Source organism: Anarrhichthys ocellatus, unplaced genomic scaffold (genome assembly GCF_004355925.1).
Source record: "Anarrhichthys ocellatus isolate YVR2014 unplaced genomic scaffold, GSC_Weel_1.0 scaffold19, whole genome shotgun sequence".
NCBI lineage: Eukaryota > Metazoa > Chordata > Actinopteri > Perciformes > Anarhichadidae > Anarrhichthys > Anarrhichthys ocellatus.
In genome coordinates this window covers 5,444,088-5,464,779 of record NW_022280049.1, presented here as the reverse complement: position 1 = coordinate 5,464,779, position 20,692 = coordinate 5,444,088, and the positions used below count along the sequence as shown (strand labels likewise).

The 20,692-nt window shown below is 43.4% G+C and overlaps 1 protein-coding gene across 1 annotated transcript in view; it reads right to left on the bottom strand.

The window, feature by feature from the left end:
• tenm1 (teneurin transmembrane protein 1) overlaps positions 1-20,692 on the bottom strand; it is a 174,446-nt gene that overhangs the window by 97,596 nt on the left and 56,158 nt on the right. Inside the window, 2 exon segments of the mRNA XM_031858162.1 lie at positions 9,771-10,009; positions 16,626-16,869. Of these exon segments, the coding sequence (XP_031714022.1) occupies positions 9,771-10,009; positions 16,626-16,869 (483 nt within the window).

Here is a 20,692-nt window from a genome sequence, read left to right as displayed (position 1 = left end):
CTCTCTCTCTCTCTCTCTCTCTCTCTCTCTCTCTCTCTCTCACTGATCTGGTCCTTTTCTGAAAGCTGACTCATGTTACAACAGACAGAATAGTGCTAAATGAGGAGGGGAGCGGCGCCATGTTAAGATTCCCCCTCCGGCATTCAGCGTCAAAAAAAAAACAACTGCGAATCACAACTACCGTTCAGTCACGTACCGCACAGTTTCCATGTGTTTCTGCGTGGGCGTGTCACTGCATTTGTGTGTGCGTAAGTGTAATAGAGAGGAGAAATAAAAAGTTTTTTTTTGAGATGTGGTGCACATCCGTGTGCACGCGTTTGAGAGCATCTGGCCTGTTGAAATATCGGTGCTATTGAGGCTATTTTCATTGCAGCCTCTCTGACCTTCTGGAGACATTTTACCAAAAGGGCTCTCTCGCTATTCAGAGCTTTCTTGACCAGAGTCTGTCTAGCCATTTAAAGCAATTTTACCAAAGGCTCCTGTAGCTGTTAGGGCAGTTTTAGCAAAGGCCAGCGGGTTTCTTAGAGCTGAATCAGACGACTGAAAACAAAGAGAAACTGGACCAATCAATACCGACCCCAATGAGGCATGAAGCAGCTGGCTGAAAGAAGCTGGGGCTGAGGAGGAAACACACACACACAGAAGCACACACAGTCGCAATCACAAAGTTACCCACGCACTTTCATGTGCACACGCACGCTTACACACACACACACACACACACACACATTTGGACTCAGATACGCAGGCATGTAAGGGTCACTGTTTTTTTTCTGTTTGTTTGGTTGTTGTTTGTTTTACAGATTTTCCCCAACATTTTGTAAAAGGAGCGGAACAGTTTGTTTCACCAAAAAAATTCTGTCCTCATGCGCCCAAAATATGTTGCCTTCTTTTCTGCAAGAACACTGAACAACACCCCTGTTTACAGTAAACAAGAGCAGGGAAAGGCGTCCATGAACAGAAAGTGAGGAGAAAAATGAGGAAGAAACACAAATGTGCTACCGGTTACGCACTAGAGTCGGAAACATGAAAAAAATAAAAATGATTTTAATAATATGGTGTTACAATAACAAAAAAACAATTAAATTGCCACTTCTTTCATTTTATAAAGTAGAAACAGAAAATAATGAGCCTTGAGTTTAGAGTACATACACACGTACAGTACCCTAAAACACACTTGTGCATAAGTGCACACACAGGGACTCAAGGTGAAAGCCCCCTCGGTGTGAGCTATAACTAATGTGTTGAGACAAAGAGAATAAAGCCAACACACGGTGCTGCACTGTGATTGAGTCACCGTGTGACAGTGTCCAACACTGTACTGTGCCGAGCCAGTGCACTCCTAATAGAAAGGGTTACAGCATCCAGACCCTACTGGAAACAAGTTGTAGCAGCCGATCCTACCGACTCAGCATTGCTGCTGAGTAGATAATTGGTTGCCAGTTGCCCTCCTTGACAAGAGTTGCACAATGAAGATGATCGCTGCTGATCCCAGGCAAACAAGACGACCACCTGTTTTTAGAAAAAAAAAACTCCCTTTGGGAGAAGGTAACGTTTCATTAGGGCCGGCCCAACTCGACACCTCGGCAGCTTCATGCCCGACACCGGATTCGGCTGACGTTCTGACGTTTACCTCCGTGCACAAGCTATGGCCTCCTGCCCACCACCTGCTAACACACCAGACTGCCATCCTGTTCAGTCCACCGAGGATATTATCATCTCAGCCTGGTAAGTTTCCATAATTTTGCATTCATTGCATTGCGCTCTTTACCGCCTATACCTATATCTTCGGGAACTGATGTCGCTAAACGTTCCGAAATCTTGAGAAGCATTTCTTCCTATACTCAGTGCAGCCATCACAGAGTACAGTGTGTGCTCGATGGCCTGCAGACTGTGCCGTCTGATTGGACTCGGGGCACAGCAGCTCAGACTGAATAAAAGTGGCAGATCTCCAGCAGAGTGAATCAGCACATTTCAGCTTTTCCAATTTACTGAAGGACTTGGGACTATCCTTTTATTTTGGGCATGTCTTTTCTTCCACATGGCTTTGTTCAGAAAGGCCTCGCTTCTTTGTTCCTTGCACACCTGTCTTGCCGTTGGGACACTTCCTTAATTACTTTGCACATAAAGACTGAATCTGAAACTTATGAAAAACGAGTTTGATAAAATATGAAATACTGTACTACTTCTGATACCGCTTGTAACCGAGTTACTCCGTAATTGGAATGATAGCTACAGCAGCCAAGTCCTGATTTACTGTGAGTACCTTTAGTTAAAAGAAAGAAGAAACAAAAGGTAACGCTCTGCCTCCATTGCTATAGTATGCGTGTTTACTGAAACACTGCAACAAGAGGAGCCGGGAGCACTGGTGCGGAAGATGGACAGAGCTCGCCGGCTATATGGCACGAGAGAAAGCGGTGCTGGATCACTACCAGCCTCAGACCAAAGAAGCCTATGTTCCCTTATGTCTGACAGTAGTATATATGACAATACATACTGTGAGACAAAATACATTTGCTGTGGTTAAACCATTTATGCAATGGCAGCTACCACTACCAAGCGACAACAGCATTACTCAATCCAAGATACTGTACACAACAGCACTCTGTGGCCAGGAATACTACTTCTAATCGGCGGATCGAGGATGCTGGTTGTTGTCTTGTCAACGGGACAAAACAACTCTGACACTCCAAGTGATGCGTAGTTTTTGTTCCCTTGTCACCAAGACAGTCGGCCTTTTTTTCCCATAGCAGACATTTTAACATGTCATGGCAGGAAAGTAGAGGTGACGAACAAGAACAATAACAACGGCTCTGATCTATTCAAGTGTCCCAGTAAGCCGTGACAAGTGAGCCAACATGCACAGCAGCAGGTCCCTGAACCTGCCGCGGCTAAATAGAAGTCATCTATCAATAATTAGAATTTTTTATTGCTGTGCTTTTCCTACGGTCACAATATCTGACTGACTCTTCAAATTGATTTTGATTCTGTAATGAGTCTAAATCTGTTGTTAAAGTATTCTTTTGACAGTAACTCAAGTATATATATATATATACATATATATATATATATATATATATATGTATATCTGAGACAGGATGTAGGTTTATTGTGTTGCATAATAAAATATCAACTGCATGACATGGTAGGGGACCTGCTGCTGACCTCTCCGTGGTAATGTATAGAAGTTTTTCTCACAATATAAACTTAGTCTAAAGTGGACACATATACCATCTGATAATATCATCACTGTTTTGTAAACATGTACCACTATAAATTCATCCATCCGCCCTCAACTCCACACTCCTCTGCTCTTCTCCAGTGTTTGCAACTTTGTCACAAGATTTGAAAAACTTTTCAGAGCCCTTGAGCGCTTTTATTTAAAAAAAGAAAAAGGAGAAAAAGGAGAAGGAGAAAAAGAGCCTGTGCAACAAATCCAGCAACTCTCTGAGAAGACATCAGCTGCTTTCCTCAGGTACTTTCATCAGCTAACAGCTCTCCCGTCTACACAACAGCTGCTAGTTATGCAAGTTGAGAGCCAGGTTCATTCAACCGACCAGGCAGTAAACATAAATTGATTTTGTGTGAGCCAGTGTGATGAACCACCGATCACTAGTCACAATTGTTCCCCCCCCCCCCCACACACACACACACACACACACAAATTGGAAGGCCTTTCTTGGCTGTATTTGGAAGTAATTAAAAGCTAATTGTTAATTTACGTTGCCCTCTTTTTTTTTTTTGCTTTCTAAAACTGCTTCTTGGGCTTTCTGTCTGGATCTCATAAACAGACCAAATCCCAATCTAAACAGATGTCCACAGCCAACGAAACGAGCCCACCAGAGCTGTTAACGTCATCAGAGCTAGCTTAAATCAAAGCAGATGAAACTAGTGCACAGCTTACCTAGTAATTCATGTCTCCTTTGACAGAAACGTTTCGCTAATTTTAGCTTCTCGTTTCCCTCTTCACTTTCGTCTTTCCCTGCTAACTAGCCGCCTTGAATATGGGTCGACAGTAACGCAACATCGACGCAGTTAACGCTAGCTAAATACGCCATGAAATACGCGCTTACGCACAGTCAAATCAAACAGCGCAGGGGCGGACTGAACCATTTGCATCCTAACATGGGGGTTCCAGCAGAAAGAGGGCTGCCATTCATTTTTTTTGTTCTTGGCTCCTAATTAAGTCAAACACCTATTAAAATGTTCAGCTGTTGTTAATTTATGTATTACACTAATTACTTTTAAACCTGAATCTGTGGAGAAAACAAACCAATTTAGCACAAGTCTTTTGACGGACACCTACAGCTTAAGGCTGTTCCACTAATGTTCTCCTGACTGAATTTACATTCAGTTTACATGAACAGTATTTTTCTCACATCACTGCTTTCCTGGTGTCTAAGGCAAGATCTTCCTGAATATATATATATATTTTTTTTTCCACATCAAACATGTTAAACGCTGTCATAAATCATTTGTCCACCTCACAACGTGGTTAATGATTGACAAGATTGTTCAATACATCACTGCCAACGCACTCATATTAGCACAGCGACAGTGAGAGCAGGCTGGAGCAAACGCCGGTGTTTACACTGCAGCCTCTCGTGTGACTGTCAGAAGATGCAGCAGCTGAAGGAGTGAAAAATTATTATGTTTCCCATCGCGTTACCTCTGTGGTCACACATGGCTCTCACAAAAACGATACAAGAACTGTAGGTGGCTTATTTGATATTATTTGCAAATGTTAGCTTTTCTCGCTACCTGTGTCTTTAGCATTTTGGGGGTGACCTTTCTGTCTGGATGTTGTGGTTAATTGTCTATGAGCACGGACTTAGATGAGGCCTTACGTAGTGCAGTGGTTGTGGTTGTCTCTCAGTGTTTCTGTGATGTAAAGGGCTAAAATGAAAATAAAGAAAGAATCATGTCTAATAATAATGCTCCAAGGTCTCCACAGATCCTTAACGTCATACATATTGTTTTTAAATGTGAGCGCGTGTCGGCGTAAATGTCTTCTTGCCGTAATGTATCGTTGGCATAATGTGCTACTGAGATCCCAGTTGTAATTTTTCAACTTGTTATCCAGGGTGGTCAACACCATAGAAAAGAACGAGCACTTAATTCATTATAAGCTATAATCAGCGCGGTGCCTTGAGACAGACCAGGCTGGAGAGGACATTTGGAGGAGAAATCCAGATCAAGAGGGAGAGACTTAAGTACTGCTATTCACTTCCAGCCACCGAGCACATAGTCTGGTATTTCAAATTCTTAATTAATCAGTTTGATGATTAATTGATTGATCAAATATAAAGAAAATCCTTCTTCAAATCTTCAACTTTGCTGGTTTTGTCCAACCAAAGACTGTTACATTTAGAATGACATAAAACAGTAAATTATCACATTTAAAAATCTGAAAGCAGAATTTCTTTTTTGATTTATAAATTACTTACATTGTCAATCGATCAAAATTGCTCATATTGTTCATGGATCAATGAATCTGTGCCAATTCACTAGTGGATAAAACCGTTTCAGGATTATTCTAGGCTACCTACATAAACATTCAAACTGATACAAGTGCCTACTTCATCAATTAGTGGGGTTGACGGAAAATAAATACAATTATTTTGATAATCAGTGAATAATTTGTGTAATTCTGCAGGCAATAAAAGCCAAACATTTGCTGCGGCAGCTTCCAATGTGCTGTTTTCTCTGATATTGTTGTGAACTAAATATCCTTTTGACTGTTTGTTGAACACAACAAGACATTTGAAGGCGTCACCTCAGGCTCCGAGGAACCAAAACAATCGGGTTAGGATTTATTGGTAATGGAAACGATCATTATTGCAGCTCTAATGAACGCACAGACGCCACAAACACACACACACACACACACACACACACACACACACACACACACACACACACACACACTTTCGCAGAGTGTACTCGATTTGACCCCCTGTGAATAATGGCTAACTTTTAAGGCAGATGCTTTGAATTGCCATCAAACTGTGAGAGCAGATTTACTGAAAGAAATAGCGTGAAAGTAATGAACTTAAAGCCACTAACGACTCATTTGGTTCTTTATGGAACCGCCAGGACCCCTGAAGCAGCACGTATTGCACAACAGAACTATAAAGAAGATCTCAGCTTAAAGTGTACGCTGTCCACACTTCCCCCCACAGTTACTCTCTCTAGTTCAATATTACATACTGTAGATGCCATTAACTTGAATCCGCCCCTACCTTCATATCTGTATGCCACTCCGGTGTCTTTGTTGTTGCAAAAAAATAAATATTTCAAAAAATAAAGAGGGTGCAATGTGTCGCTGTGTGTGTGCAAGTGAAATGAGATTTGGAGGTGATTATTTGATTGCGGGGTGCTTTTGACTCGCTCATTTCAATGCATCAGAGGCTTCTGCCTGTTGCCATAGAGATGATTATCTTTCATAACTAACACGTTCCGCCCTCTCCTCATATTTGACTCAACAACCCAGGGTTGTAACTGTTTAAAACAGCAAGACATTCATTAATGCAGAAAATACTCTAATTAGCTTCTTCTTCTTTTTTTTTTTGACTACATGATAGAGCAATAGTAGGCAGGTCGGGTTTTTTTTGTTTTGTTTTTTTACGGAAGCAGAACTCAAACGAGGCTTAGAATAGTAAAATGAGTTACTGTCAGTAGCAATATTCTTCAAGATTACAGATGCAATCTTAATCTGTCCTCTATCTCTCCTTAAATGCCCCGTTCGCTACCATAATGCCTGCTGCTCATATCTGATGGCCGTGTTGTGCTTAATAACAAGTCGCGACTGCAGGAGGGAGGGGTACGTTGGGAGATAAACAAATTAACAAAGCTATATGCAGGCCCCGCAGCACCGGGAGGGGGGGGTGGGTATGGGAGGAGAGGAAAGAGGGCAGTAAAGACAGAGAGGAGGCCTGCCTTAGCTAATCACAACAGGGGGCATACAGTGCACTGCAATCACTTAGGCACAGCATTATCTCCGCAATCACGCATCCTCCTATTATTGTGCTAATTGGAAACCTTAATTTGAGACATCATATTATTGCTTCATCGTTTGCCGGGTTACTTTTCCAACAAGTTAGTAAAACCCGTAACTTACACAAAGAGCTTAAAGGACTGGCAGTGATTCCGAGGGTGGATCCCGAACTGTCAAGAACAATATTTTTTTTTTGCTGCAAATCATCAAAGTCAGATTTTGTTTGTTGAACTATGAACCTCGCTGTTCCACCATACCGGTCACGGCGCACCTCCACGCGCTACACACTGAGCCACGGACGAGCGAGGCGAGAAGTGTGAAGTTTGGCTGAGCGTCATGAGAAGAAGATGAAGACTCAGCCAAATGTAACAGCTGCTCCATCGTGATTTTCTCCGAGGAGGAGAAGCATCTCCGGCATTCTCAAACGTCGGGCTGCAGCTTGGCACGACTGTAAAGGAATATGTCTTTTTTTTGTGTGTGTTGCAAATGTCTTAATTCAGGAAGAGGCCTCTGCAGTATCACGGCTCACAGATAACACACACTAAAAGTTACCTACTTACAAGTTGTGGCTGTTCATGAAAATACGAGCCACTTTTTTTTGTTATCTGTCAATCTAGCTATCATTGTTTTTCGATGAATCCATTAATCATTTGGTCTTTAAATGTAAGATAATGCAGTCATATTGCTATTATGTCCGACCAACACTCCAAAACCCTGAAGATATTTACTTTAATATGACACACGACAAAGAAAAGTAGCAAATCGTCATAACTGAGGAGCTGAAAAAAAGGAATATTTTGTATTTGAGCCTGAAAATTTTAATTGTGTTGACGGTCAAATCAAGTCATTAAGCGATGGTTTGAGCTCTGCTTGCACAAGGTTGGTCTTATACATTAAAAAAATGACAGATACATGAATAATAAATGTAATAAGCAAGATACATGTATTGTTATTTGCTGAGAAACTTGTTCAGTGGGGAAATAATATTAAATATGTCCCAATTAACAAGAATAACCAGCAGGAGCTGATTATATTCGGAATAAAAGATGATTCATTATCATATTTTTTAATACTGCTCGAATGAGACAATTAATTCAGTTTCTTATTATAATGACTATGATGATGAGAATTAATATTCAATAACAACCTGATTTAATGAGAGACCGACTCAAAATCAATAAAAATCAGCACGGCTGTTGTTTGATGAAGATGAAAAAGAGCAAAACTACTGGGGGATAATGATTGTTCTTCTTCTTCTCATCCCGTGAGTGGCTGTTAATGAATCCTTTACGATGACTGAGTCGTTATGTAATGAGGGAACCTAATCATCTGGTGGCCTGTGTCTCAACCTGTCCCCCCTAGACACAGACATTAAGTCCACGACCACTTTAATCTTGCTATTTGGACATCTTTGATGTACAGGGCCAACTTATCATCTGCGCTGGTACATCCCATACGTCTTGGGCGCGGTTGCCGTGGCGATGTCAACACGGAGATCGATCATTGCCAAGCAGGAGTGGAGCATGACACCAATTAAAAGGTGGTGTCGTCTCCGAGTCATCGCTCACGCTCCTCACTAATGCACTAATTACCGGGGCCGGGACATTAATGGAATAGCGCGGGTTCGGCCTGGGGATTAATCTGCATGGATTCGCCGGTGTGCGTGCCTGATGTCTGTCTGTGATGTGTGCCCGTGTGTGATTAATGCGAACCCCCCCCCCGCCTGCTCCGCCGTGACCTTGAGCGCCGCCATAGGAGGGGAATGAACCGGCCCGGGCGGAGGGTTGGGATATCTGGCTGGAGGAGGGTAGGCGATGTGCCGGAGGGTGGAGGGCCGGGCCAAGGTTGACGATGAAGAGGGAGTCGGTTGCAATCGTAGGGGATCGATGAATGAATCGGGTATTTGACTTTGACAAACTCTGCAGGCGATCTTCCAGACTGCAGAACAACCCCTGGAACTTTCTTGAATTTTAAAGATGCAAATGAGTTACTAAATTAGTATGACTCCTAAAATCTGCATAACTGTAATAGTCAGTGGTGGAGGAAGTGTTCACCACCCTTTACACTGCTACTAATGTGAATTGTGATCAAATAAGATAAAGGTAAATATTTAAGAAACAAGTAAAAATAAACATTAAAAAAAGCGCACGGACAATAAGGTCATGAATTGGATAGATTCATAAATAACAAGGCTGGAAAAAGGCTGGAAAAAAAAAAAGGTAGAAAAGTACTAAGGTGTGTGTAATCGTGGGTGTGTGAGCTGGACAGAAAAACAATGAATGAGTTAGTACTTCCTGGATGTGTGCATTCATCACGGAGTAAAGGCCAGTTTTGTGCGCTTTAGTCCAGGATAGCTAATTTACAATTCAGACTATTCTACAGAGGATCACATTTAGAATACATAGCCTGCTGTGTTTAAAGCCAACTCCTTCAGAGTAAGTAGTAGTAGTACATTTTCAGAAGTCCCGCTTTGATCCCTATCGATCTCCTCTCCTCTACTGTGTTTTTTTTCTTCTTTTTTTATGTTCCTGTAGTTTTTTTACCCTTTGAAACCTGCAACATTGCATGTGTGTAAAGATCCCTATTTGTTTCTATTGATTCTTTTCTAATTAATTAGGCAGTGTCTTGACAATCCTCCACTGCCCCTCTGTAGCCATCTTTTTTGAAAATGTAGATTTAAAAAAAAAAAAAATCAGAGCAAACAAAAAGCAAATCTTCCTGCGCAGCTATGCACGACGGCGTGCTCGGTGGTTTAACGCGTGCCGGGACTCACCGATGACGTAGGTGAGCAGCAGGGCCAGGGTGAGAGTGAGGAGCGACGCGGACAGGGCCGTGCACTTCCAGTTGCAGCAGCGGTGAGGCTTGTTGAAGGTAAACAGCGGTCTGGTCACGCTGCTCCGCGGGAGAGGCCGGGGCGGAGGGGAGTACACTGTCCCGGAGGTCAGAGGGTAACCCTGCCCCGCCCCTGACAGGAGAGCCGATGACCCAGAGCCCTGCTTGAACAGGAAGTGTCTGCGGGAGAAACACAAAGAAGGAATTCATTCATTGACCGTTCGATGATCTCCTCCTCCTTAAGTTGCTGCTGCTATGACTGTAAATCATATCAGAAACACTTTATTGGTCCCAGGGGGGCTACATACAAACAAAGTCATAAGGAAAATAGAAATAAGTATTTAAAATGTGTGCATTGTACTACAATATACTAACAACAATAAATTTAAAAATTGAAATAGAAAATATGTGAAAACATGTCTGTAAAACAGTAGTGTTAACAATATTAATGCTGTCAGTGGGATCTATGATTAAGGGTTTAAAATGCAGGAATGGTATGAATATGAATATTACTTAAATTATACAGTATAAATGCAGTATTAACGCCAGAGTATTGCACAGTTGAATGATATATACAGTTAAGTCAGTATTGCACAATTTAGATATGAATACATGAATAATGGGGTTATAGCTGCTGACAGGGGTGAAATAAGTCCAAGTCTGTTGACTCTGGAGGAGTTGGAAAGTTTGACGGCCACAAGCACGGGGACGCTTAAAAAAAAAGAAAGCGGGCACAGGGTTGGAGGCGGCGCCCCGTTCATTCCTTTGGAAGTTGCTCAGTGGTGCATTGAGCAAAAAAGAGTTTGACTTCCGAGTAAGAACAATTCAGATAGAATCGTCCGGATCTTCTGTTGATCTTTCGCATCCATGGAGCACATAGAGTAAGCGGACTAGCGCTTCCGTTAACCCCATCTCCCAGCCCTCACGGCAGAGTTGCAGCCTACAATGTTTACGTTTATTCATTTGAAAAGACAACGGTCTAGCTATAGTTCATTTAGCTTCCTGTCTGGCTGTTTAGCTTACTTGTTAAAAATATGATTTCACTTTTACTGCTACAAGAGAAAAGGCTCAGATGATGATGGCTGGGGTTGCTGGAGTGTAAACTTCCCCAAATCCAATAAAGAGCAGGACAGGACAGAGCTGCTATAACGCTAACCTAAGCCCTGAACCGTCTGCTAGAACCTGTAACTACACAAACTAATGCAGTTACTTGATGATGTGCTCCTTGGCCTTGGGGAGTAACAGTGTTGGGCTACTTGTTAGCTGGGCATGCTAATGATTGCAGCTGACATTAGAGCTGATACAAACACACTGTTTAATCCATTTCATACATTTTGTCTCCTTTGGAAAGGCCAGAAAACCCTTTATGGTTTTTCATGTACCAACCAGTCATCTTGCAGGTTACATCCAATGTTTGCCCAAAATGTCAACACTTGATCATTTTATCCTGTTTGACAGTTACTTAGCACACGAATTCTGTAGTTACGACCAAAAAAATGTGTTTCGCGAGTTCACAGTGACCTTTGACCACCAAATTCTAATCAGTTCATTCTTGATTCCAAGTAGACGTTGGTGCCAAATTTGAAGAATTTAGCTTAAGGCGTCCCTGAGATATTACGGATGGACAGACAGAGAACCTCCGGCCATTACACCACCCTCCATACTCTTTCCATGCTGGAAGTTATAGTTGGTAAGCTATAATTGTTACTATTTGGAGCAGTTGAGTAAAAGGACGATTAATGTCGGTCCTATTCTTAAGGAGACGGAGCCCCAGCACACAGTGCGTCCACACAAACTACCTGCCACCTCTGGGACCACTGTTTTTGTCTCATTAAGTAGATGATATAGTGAATTTGGAAACAATATCTTATCGTAGGACAGCGCTTTAATCCTTCACCAATTAGCTTAGCACGGACATCATCTTACTTGAGTTATCTGGCATCTTATTCTGCTTCTATTTATAATAATCTGCACTCAGCGGAGTTCAGCCTCGCTCTGAAGTACGCCTGACTGAAACTCATTTAACGGGCCCCCAAGGTGGTGAGATTTTAGAGGAGACCCCCTCTTTTTCTAAATGACACATAGAGGCTGGCTAAGGATTCAAATATGACACACAGGACGGACTGCTCTACTTTACCACTGCCATGGTAGATACAGCCCTCTCTAACCTCACCTGTTGAGAAAAAAGCTCTCAGCGCTGTCCCAAACTAAGCCCTTCATATCCCACATGTTTGGCCGCATTTGTGTGCTTTTAATTTAAGTGGTCTCTTAAAACTCGCAGGCGATGCATCATTAAAGATTAATCCCGAAAGCTAAAATTGAGGAAGAAAAGTAGTCTAAGGAAATCCCAAAGCGCTATGACTTTACTTGCAATTTAGATCATGTCCCACCACAAATTTGTTTCTTCGAGGTGAGCATGTGACAATTTTAAAGAGCGGACGTTATAGAAAACAATCTACGTAATACACCCCACAGCACGCTATATAGATAATGTATCAGCCGCAGAATATGAGATGATAAGCATCTCATTCAGTCCAAGTCCCTCATCAGAGACGAAGCCCAAATTTGTGCCTCTCATCATGCAACATGATGAGCAGCTACTGTGATGCAGAGCAGCACTGATATCAAAGAGAATGGAGAAGCCCTGGCAGCCGAGGATCAATGACTTACCTATTCCTTTTTTGACTCATCAAAGCGACTACTTAAGTTATACGGCCGTATTAGTTAAACGGAGACGAGCCTCGTTTTCATTATGAAAAAGAGCGCGCTAGATGGCGGATGATGATAGGAAAGTAAGCTGAAGGGCAATTAGTCTAGGTAGCATTTCATCTATATTGCGTTCGGATAATGGAGGACGAGGGTTGGACGGTGTCAGACGAGGAAGCAGAAATATTCGTGGGTTTGGGAAATGAGGCAATTTGGAAAATAACAGTCTGGGCCGCCAATTATAAGCAGTCTCAGCTTGTTCTGGCCACATTGACTTCCATCAAAGAAAGGACCAAAGACTGATGGTGTGGGGGAAACAAAGGCTGTGTTGGCGAAGCATCAAAAAAAAAAGCAGGTATGATTCATTGGTTTATTTTTTTACCCTCTGCAGTGTGTGTGCGTGTATTTTTTATAACAAAATATATATATATATATATCCCGGAGCTCCTGGAATTCCCAGACAAGCAATGATTGCCCCCAGGTTACCGTGTGCTCTCTGAGGGTGTTAATACCGGCTGCGAGTGCGATATGTCGGGGCAGACGCGCAGCTCGCCAGAGTGTTATTCCATCCGCGCTGCGAAGGGTGTGAGGTCACAGGCTTGCTGGTGGGACCGCGGTCTCTGAAGGGCCCTCGGAGGACAGGCCATTAAAGCAGGGCCAGACAGCAGACTGACATGCAGCGACGCCGGACACAAGACCGCGTCATCCGTTTGCCCTCATGCACAGCAAAAACACATCCATCTTCCTGTGTCATTCAGCCTGGAGGATGGATTCTTCTTAAAAGACAAAGAGACAAATTCTGGGGGGAGTGTTTCGAGAATGTTCCGGAAACGAGTTTTCAGTATCATGATGCACGTCACAATAAAGCCGATCATAGCGCTTGTGTCATGCAAATCACAAGAAAATGATTGACTCATTAGCATAGGAAAGCATGGTGAAATAACCTCAAGGCGAGGCCAGACAAGGTTATTTCTGTAGCACTTTTCAACACAGAAGCACTTTAAAGCACTTTAAGAAAGAAAACATACATTAGAGCAAGATTATAAAGCACAAAAAAGAGGAAAAATAAAAAGCATTCGTTAAAAGCAACTCAACATATTGACAGATATTTTTAACTCAAATATTTATTTTTTAGGTCTCAATAATGGACGTAATTTGGGGTAAGATGGATATTTTAATTTGCTTATTAATTCAAATTCTCTCTTTTTGTTCATCTTTAGCCCCTGTCTTTCTCCGTGTTTCTCTTTTTCCATGGAACTGTGTCTGAGTTTAAAGAGAGAGTCAGATGACATCCATCCTTCACTGTCTGCGCCCCCCCCCCCCCCGTCCTGTCTCCATCCAGCATCGGCCGAAAGCTGTGAGTCAGATGGGGGACACAGGAGGCTGCACATGGAGCAACACCTGAGGGTTAAAGGCAGTTCAACTCTGAAAGGCCAAAACAAATTTAGGACAAACACACACGCACAAACACACACACACATATAGAGAGACAAAGCTCGGTTCCGAGATGCCCCCCACCCCACAAGACGAGCATACACAAAAAGATGTCAAACGCGGGTGAGCGTTCTCACATTTTAGACACCGGCGCACAGGTCGGCTCCCACTGCGATGCTCTTTATTGCTCTGCTGAAGGTGGATCAGAGCAAAAGGGATCACAATCCGGCTGAAGAAATTGCATTTGTCAACGAGCAGTGGAACTCTATTCTTCTTGTGCGGCGCTTTAAAAAAATAAAAAAATAACGCTTCACTGTTCTTCCCCAGCTGCCTGCCTTTGATCTCCTCAGACAATATCCAGGGGCGACGCCCAGGAAGCTCTGAATTCATATCAGAGGGCAGATTTCCCCCGAGACGACAAGAAAATGAGAGTTCTCCCCTCTCCAGGAGGTGGGTGTCTGCGGCCCAAGGGCTGTCTCTACCTGGATGTGTGCGGATGACTGCGTGTGTGTGTGTGTGTGTGTGTGTGTGTGGAGGTCTACGTGCATGCAGCACAGGCAGATGCACTTGTATGAAAGTTTTCGTTGCGTGGCTGCACATGCACAGCATGTGATTCAAAGTAGTCCCACATTTCTCACAGATAGAAGGGGGGGGGGGGGGGGAAGGCAGGGCGTCAGTCAATTTATTACAGTCCCAACATGTGTTATGCCTCTTAACACACCCAGCATGAGACCCAGTCAGATATATCGAACACCCATATCTGCGGCCTTCCACTTACACGAGCGCGGCCTCTCCGGAAACATAACGGATGCAAGTCTGAGAAGTAAATCTATGCGCACTTCAAACAATCTTAATCTCCGCTGACACAACGTCAATACGTTTCAATACCGATTCGTCAACCGGCGCGTCGAGGAATATGGAAGTGTACTTGCCAGCAGGAGATACTGAACAATTTTTTGTTTAAGGTCACGGCATCGCTTCTAATTCCGTCAGCATGAGCCCCCATGTCAACTTTGTAAATACTTGATAAATCTTTAATCCCGCGCCTGAGATTGAGCCCGATAGCGGGCAGCGTCAGGGTGAGAGCAAAAATATGAAATCATTAGATTAGCAGTGTGACAGATGAGAGAGAGAGAGAGAGAGAGAGAGAGAGAGAGAGAGAGAGAGAGAGAGGAGGGTGCTTGAATATTAAATCCAACCCCAAACAGTTAAGCAGCGAGGACTTTGTCTTCCCCACCGCCAAAAGCGAGATAGAAAAGAGCTAATAACATCTGAATTATGTTATGAGGGGGCACTATTCTATTGACTGTGCAGATGATTACATTTTATGTTTCAGAACTAATAGCGCACTATCAAATGAAACTTATTTGACTAAAAAATTCCCAAATGCGAAAAATGTATCAAGACAAGAAGGCACCGTCCAATATGCCGAGACGCTGCGGAAATTGTGTTTTGTAATCACATCTCTCTTCGGGAGAGACTTCTTCATGAGCGGCAAATATCGCCTGAACGACTTGTAACTCACTCACAAAAAAAAGAAAGAAAGCGTGAATCATATTTACGGTGGATTTTCACAAGTACTGTAATCACAACGCAGTTGTGACATTGATAGTCATGGCTGGCTAATGATTAATTGAAATTGTCACTGAATCTAATTTTATTCTTCCCTTCCTTTAAATGAGGTAAGATCTAATTACGGCCTAATGCATAACATATTAAAGCCTCTTCCTCTGGTGTGGCAGCCTGCCAATCTCATCCTCGCTCATAACACCAGGACTCAGCTGCCGCACCGAGCCCTCATCAAACATGCAAACGTATTCTTTCGCACCTTGCTGCTCCTTCTCCGAAGCAGCCTCACAAATGAGGATCTCCTAAATAATTCTCTGATCAACCATAACTTATGCAGCGAGCGAATGCTTAATTCTGTTTGATGGGACGAAATTCCAGCGGCTCGTCTCCAAGCATTTGGGAAATTAAAAAAAAAAAAGGATTCTCAGGCGGTACAATCAGGAGTGGAATCACAATGTGTTCCTGAAAAGTGGATTGCTACTCGGCACTGACATACACTTTTATTTTAGGTAGTAGAGACTGTGAGGCACCGGTCCCCTGGTGAATCTGTCGACGGTGGGTGGTAAGGAAATGATGAGGAGCCAAAAAGATCTGCAGATTCGTTACGACTTTGATGGTGCGCAAAGTCCTGTAATAATACCCCAGAGGCCCGCGTGGCGTTCCACTTACTGCTCTGTACGAGTGCACAACATGTCCTTTCCTAACAAATCCGTTAGTCCAACATTCATTCTTAATCACTCTGACTTTTTTTTCTTTCTTATTTTTAAAGAAATTGTGAGAGTGTACTAACCCACACTCCTGACAAACTCATGTTCTCTAATCTAATGAGCCTCATTTGTGAGATTAAAGGAATGTCTTTAATAGAGTGACATGATGTTGAATTGGGGCGGGTTGCCTTGAGGATGTTTTCAGTTGGCGGGTTGCTGTTGCAAAATGACATATCCACCGCTTTTGGACTGAAAGCATCTTTGGAACGAAGCCTCACTATTTGTTCCAAATTAACTCTTTTTGTGCATTTGTTTGAATAAAAAAATAAATGGCCATTGTGAAAAACAACCTTGGAGGCACATTTGCTGCATTTTCTTACCTGGTCTCGAGGGGAATGTTGCTGTTGAGCACCCAGCTGTTGTGAAGCTGTGCCTGGTCTGTGCTCGAGCCTGTGTCTGGCCCCTGGCCGCCCTGGCTGGCCTGGCACCGCGTCGGCATGGTCTTCCTCTGCAGGCTGACCTGGGTGTAGGGCGCCGGGCGGGCACAGGTGCAGGCGTGCGGCGGCGGGGGAGGCGGGGGCAGCGGGCGGAACGTGAACTGACCACCTGGACTGCTGGGCAGCTCTGCACCGGAGAGACGGAGAGGAGCAGAGGGGAGGAGGCGGGGATAGGGTGGGGCAGGGGGGAGAAATAAACAAAGCTTTATTAGGAGAGCAGTGCCATAAATTACAAATAAAAGTGGCATGTTAGTTGACAGTTTATTGTTATTACACTGATTGAGGGACATAAATCAGCTCGGAAACGGCACCTGTCCGGTGCCTTCCCCTTCCTACCTGCTTTGATACACTTCCAGCCGCCCTATAAATAGGTTCTTGGCTGGCTGCAGCATTGAGCAGTCTTTAAAGAGCTAACAGCTCTGGCTTAATCTGCAGCCGGCAGCCCAAACTACCCATGTGATGTTTATTATGAGATCTGTAGCTCCACGGAATGAGCTAGATAGCTGTAACTCCCTCACACTGGTAACCTCGGGGTCTAGCTGGAGCTCTCTCAATCCATCATTTATCACTCCCTTTCCCTATAACTCCCCCTTCTGCCCCGTCTCCTCCTCCCCGCTGCTTTCTCTCTCTCTCTCTCTTTTCAGTGTGTCTTCCAAAAAGCGAGCACGGACTAATTACAGTGCTGCCAACACAAATGTGCGCGCATATGTTTGTTTAATGTGTGAACGCCCGTCTAAGTGTGCGACCGCAGATTATTAATTATTCAGGTCCATGTGTGCATGCACCTGCGTGAATGTGTCGGTATGTTTTCGTTTGTGTACACATTGACTGTATATGAGAAGTCACTGTTACTCCAGCTGCCCTGACTAAGTACGTACTGTTGCATGTCTGCATTCATGTGGGACATACAACATCCTCATAACATTGCACCTTGCACTTTGACCCTCTTGCTCTGCTGTGCAAAGGATTGTGGGTCAGAAAAGCCAGAAAGGCATGCTGGTTTGCACACTGCTAAATGCGAACGGATGCATGCATCCCGATATTTTTGGCACACTGCATTTGACATACTATGTATTGGGACATAGTAAAAAATGCTTAGTATTAGTAGTATGTGAATTGGAACGCACAGGAAGACTAGAGTTCGCCATCTTGGTTTTTTCAACCCGAAGTGACACAAGAGGTTGGTGCGAAGTATGTTTTCTTTTTAGCCCACCAGAAAGGTTACAATTAACTTTCATGAGCTGCAAACTCACTGTGAAAAGGTTTAAGTTGTAAGACAAAAACACAGACAACTCCCAGACTGGACAATGCCATGGTAGCGACCTGTCAATCACAAGGTAGCTCCGCCCTAAAGCATACCCTGCTTTATGGTCTATTTGACTCTAAATGGACCATCATTTGCTAAATGAACATCATGCTGTATTGAAGAAGACTTGAAACTAGCGATTGAGACCATAAACTCATGTTTACAATGTTCACTGAGGTAATAAATCCATTAAGAAGTAGAGTCATTTTCTCATAGACTTCTATACAATCTGACCAGTTGTAAGGGAGAGAGGAGTCCAGTATCTGTAAGACAGACAGTATTGGCCCAAAACTGCCAGAATGTCAGCAATAATTTAGTATATAGAAATGTTAGCCACCAGCCAGTCTTCCCAATTCAACTGTGAGTATTACACAGACAACACCCGAGAACCCATTTTGTGATAGAAACTGGGAAAAGTAAAGAATGAAGGGATCTTGTTTCAGTCTTTTGACAGCATACACACCATGTTACTGCTCTTCAACCGCCCATTATGTCTAAAATTGAGGCGACATCTTTTCCCAAATGCTGCGGGGAAACGGTGATTGAACGTGTTATCGCCAACATTTCCGTGGCAGCAAGTCTGTGGCACACGCAGTGAGATTTTAAGCGATGTTTAAAAAATCATATTGCTTTCATCTCCTCACACTGAATTATTGTTCGCCTTCCATACACACATGTAAGCCAGTGCGCTCTGTCACATTCGCCAATGTTCGCTGACATGCCACATAGCACATCAGGTTTTATGGCTCTCAGTCGCTGGTAATTCACATTTGCAAGATGTATATTGTAGCAGTGTGTTGTATGAAGGCTATGGCAGGACAGGAACTGTTCTGTAAATAGGCCTATAAACATTTCCAGAGTCATACTTCCAGGATTGCCATCTGTCCAGCTGAAATGGCTGAATACTGTTAAGGCAGCAGTCATGACGTTTCCTCTGCGTGTGCCTGTGTGTGTGTCTGTGTCAGTGTGTGTGTGTGTGTATATCTGCATATTTGTACTTCCAAAAGGACATAGTCTACTCTGTCAAAATACTGTTTGAGCAGAAGACAAGTTTCTCATCTTCCAAAAAACACATTGCCGGTTATTGATCTTCCAACATGGCCGAATTTGTCTTTGCCACATCTCCGAAGCGCGCAATAAAACATTCCGTCTCCGCTCATCTGCATGCCGACACAATGATATCATCTCTTACTTGTGCCGAGCCATTACTCATGTCGCGCGTTTATTTCATGATTTCAAGGAAAAATGCAGCAGGGGGGGGGTTCTGACTGAATGCTGTCCTCCCGTCGTTGGTGTTTATTGCTCCGGGCCATCTGTGATGAGGCACATTTCACACACGCGCATAGCAAATTGCTATTTTTAGCTTGTTGAACATGTTTCTATGGAATAGCAACAGCTGAGAAGTGTAGTTTGTGAACGTTGGAAGCCAGTGGATGTGTCATATTTATACGCTCGTCCCCGCAACACACAGCGGCCTATGCGGACCTAAATAACAGACTTTCTTTTGTTCTCCTGAGACAACACTGTATAGTATCGCGTCGTACCGTACAGGACCGCAACCCCGCTTGTCACCGCGCGACATCAAACGATTTCAGCAGCTAATCAGAGCGAGTCCATGTGAGACCCGGTGAAGTGGCAGGAAGTGTATTTGTGTCATCACCTGGAGGTGCTGTTTAGTCTAAACTAATGGATGTGGAAAATGAAAGCTATTTTTGTCGGAGCCACCTCCGAGTATTAAAAATGACATGCTTAGGGAAAACTGACGGAACATTGTTGGAGCACTACTGTATCCCGTGTCATTGAAATGCACCAGGAGCTTGAAAGTGGTGCTTCAGTTTTTGTTATAAGCATCTGATTCCTCAGTAACTGGGAGTCCTTAGAGTCCAGCCAGAAATCCCCTGCTTATAGTCTCTCTTTTTTTTTTTTATATACTGCAGATGTTTTTAGCATTTGTTACCAAAAGAAATCATGTATTTTTTTCCACAGAAAAAGCACACAAATATGCAGTGCATTCCCAGAGCTGGGCACTCGGGTGTGAAACTTGCACTCTGGTTGCGCTTGAGGCTTAAAATCAACTTTTAAACTTGTCTTGAGCAAAACTTTGCTGACCTTGGACTTGACTCCCAACTCTGTTATTCAGAAACTGCAAAGTCACTGCGAAACCTCTCTGCCAAAAACACAGTTTTGATTCCTACGACGCTGACAAATTCTCCGACGCATCACAGTGTGCAGCCGTCAGCCTCAGGTGTGTCGCCGAATCAAAACACGTCAACGGCGGTGCCAAACTCTCAAATGGTAATGCTTGCTCTGGAGGCTGCCGGCACTGGTGGAGGATGCACTCGGAGCCTTTGCTTTACGTTTAAAAAAAGGATCTGTACCACATTGTAAAAAAACCCCAAAAAAAACACTTCTGTCTGTATGGTGAAGCTCAGAAAATACTGGATACCACACTTCCCATAATGCCGCACTGCAGCATCTTTCCTTACTTAACCTGTCTGGTAGAAGCCCACATCTTTCAAAATCCATGTACCAGTTTGAAATGGAGGCTCTTAGCCACAATGAATAAATAAATGTAAATAAATAAATAAGTAAATAACAGAGAGAGAGAGAGAGAGAGAGAGAGAGAGAGAGAGAGAGAGAGAGA